The sequence below is a fragment of the Gekko japonicus genome, unplaced genomic scaffold (genome assembly GCF_001447785.1).
Source record: "Gekko japonicus isolate JY-2015 unplaced genomic scaffold, Gekko_japonicus_V1.1 scaffold2083, whole genome shotgun sequence".
NCBI classification, from domain to species: Eukaryota; Metazoa; Chordata; class Lepidosauria; order Squamata; family Gekkonidae; genus Gekko; species Gekko japonicus.
In genome coordinates this window covers 327,482-329,874 of record NW_015169845.1, presented here as the reverse complement: position 1 = coordinate 329,874, position 2,393 = coordinate 327,482, and the positions used below count along the sequence as shown (strand labels likewise).

At 51.3% G+C, this 2,393-nt stretch overlaps 1 protein-coding gene across 1 annotated transcript; it reads right to left on the bottom strand.

Annotated features, from left to right (window-relative positions):
• Positions 1–28: 28 nt before the first annotated feature.
• Positions 29–2,066, bottom strand: LOC107115592 (the record flags this gene model as incomplete). Its single annotated transcript, XM_015417333.1, has 2 exons — positions 1,994–2,066; positions 29–863 (listed from the first exon to the last, which is right to left on the bottom strand). A coding segment is annotated over exon 2 (620 nt), but the record flags the coding sequence as incomplete, so codon positions are not given.
• Positions 2,067–2,393: the final 327 nt, after the last annotated feature.

Below are 2,393 nucleotides of genomic sequence, written 5' to 3'. Positions count from 1 at the left end.
GATCTGCTCCTTGGTGTGGCTCTCCGGCATCAGCCACTGATGGCAAAGCTCCCGGAGGCGGCAGTAGGACTCCCACGGGCCGGCGGCTTCCTGGTAGCGGAATTGCCTGAAGCGCTGCCGCTGGAGCTCGGGGCTCCCAGGTTCTTCGATCTTGATCACTTTGATTTCGTCAAGGTCTCTTTGGTCTGTGAAGTCTGGCTCACGGTTGGGCTTGGGGGTGGTTCTGTTCAGTCCCGGTATGGGCCTACCTTCCCTCTCGTCGTCAGGCCACGGACTGGTGGCCGCCGCTCGTTCAAACAGGGCTGAGAAATTCTGTTTAACTTCTGTCGGCGGCGTCTCTAGACGCTGAGGGGTTCGCTCGCCCGACAGGCAGGACTGAATGATCTTCCTCTGCGATCCCCAGCGCTGTGACACTGGTCCCTCTTCGGTTTCCCGTTTAATGCGCTGTGGTGCTCTAGATAGACCCTGAGTGGTTGTCACCGGCTGGGGGTCTTCAGGGTCATCTCTGGTCCCCCCCGATTCCAGCTCTGGTTTGGGGTCCTCCGGCACCAGCCGCTCTGTTTTCATGGCTGCTGTTGTGTCCTGCTCTAGAAGAGCCCGGAGATGGAAACCCAGGACTGCAGACCCTCTTGTCCTCTCGGCAGCCATTTTCTCTCACCAATGGGTGACTGTAGCTCTGCTCGGCTCAGGCCTCCCTTCTCATCAGAAGAGGCGACCAAAAGCCACTGGTTCAGAGAAGGATGCCAAAGGCAGGTTCCGCAGAACAGACGGGATTCCCACCACAAAGTGTCACTGAGATTCAAGGCTGAACCAGAAGTTATTCAGAAGCTGAGGGTCTTCACTTGCTGCAGAGACCTTCTTCACTGAAAGAAAGGAATACAAAGGAGTTCAGCCTTGTGTTCTGGAGTAATAAGAGAGTCACTGGAAAAAAAGACAATAACGGCAGGAAAAGGTGAAGGCAGCAGGAAAAGAGGAAGGCCCGACATGAGATGGGTTGACTCAAGCTAGGAAGCCGCAGCCCTCAGTCTGCAAGACCTGAGCAAGGGTGTTAATGGTAGGTTTTTGGAGGTCGTTCATTCGTAGAGTCACCATAAGTTGGAAGTGACTGGCCAGCACATAACACACATGAACACCAGTGTTTGTAAGTCAGAGCTCACTTCATCAGATGCATGGGAGCATGTGTCCATCACAGACTTAACCCATTATATGAAATCAACTCCTGGGATCTGCTAGCGCTAATGGTTTCAGGGTGACCAGGGCCCCTCGAATCTTTATGTGATCCCCTCTCAACAACCCTTCAGGAGAGGAATTTGGGAGGTGGTTCGTGACCACTTCAGGACAGACAGGTAGTGACCAATGCTCCCTCTAAGCTCTGGAGTCTTGTGAGCAAAAATTCTACTTTGTGAGCTACTGGCATTAAAGTTGTGAGCCAGCGATTTGGATACTGCATAAATTAGTTTGCTCTGGAGCCCTCCTTCCTGAGCGAAGACAAAAATGTGTGAGCCAGGGGCTAAAAAACTGTGAGCTGGCTTATACTAACTCAGCTTAGAGGGAACACTGGGAGAGACCACAGCAGAGCCCCTAGCAATGGCCAGAAAGAACAGAATGCTTCCTAAAGGAGCAGTTGGCTCTTTGACTACCATTAACACCACCATGAACTGACCTAGCAACAAAATGGAAACCAATGACATTTTTTTTTAAGTGAGAGATGAGGGATTTGACAAATCCCAGGAAATGACCCGGTAGCTGTATTTCGATCCAGCTAAAAGCCCTGAACAGCCTTCAAAGGCAGCCCAACAAACAATACACTGCAGTAATCTAACCCAGAGGCAGGAGGAACCACGGCAGGCACACCAGCCTGAGCACATATAAAGCTCTTCATGTCACAGTACACTCTCCCCAAGTAGGAACAGCCTGAAGTTCCAAACCTGAACAATCCGAAGTTCCAAACCTGATTCTGATGAGTATAATCCATGGAACACATGCAACTCACGTAGGTGCCTTATGCTGAATCAGACCATCGGTCCACCGAGGTCAGTCTTGTATACTCAAGACCAGCAGCGGCTCTCCAGGGTCTCAGGCTGAGATCTTTCACATCACCTGCTACCAAAAGAGAAGCCAGGGATTGAAACTGAGAGCCACTGAGCCATGGCCCCTCTCCATTCCTCAACACCGTGGACAATTAGAGTTTCCAACAGACGGGGGGGAACACCCGCTCTGCCCCTTTAAAAAACTGCAAAAGGGGAATAAACAGTTTTAAAAGGGGATTAGATAGGTTCATGTCGAATAAATCTATCAATGGCTACTAGCCATGGTAACTGAGGAGAACCTCCACATTCAGAGGCAGTCAACCTCTGAATCCCAGAGCCAGGAGACAACATCAGGGGAAGGCC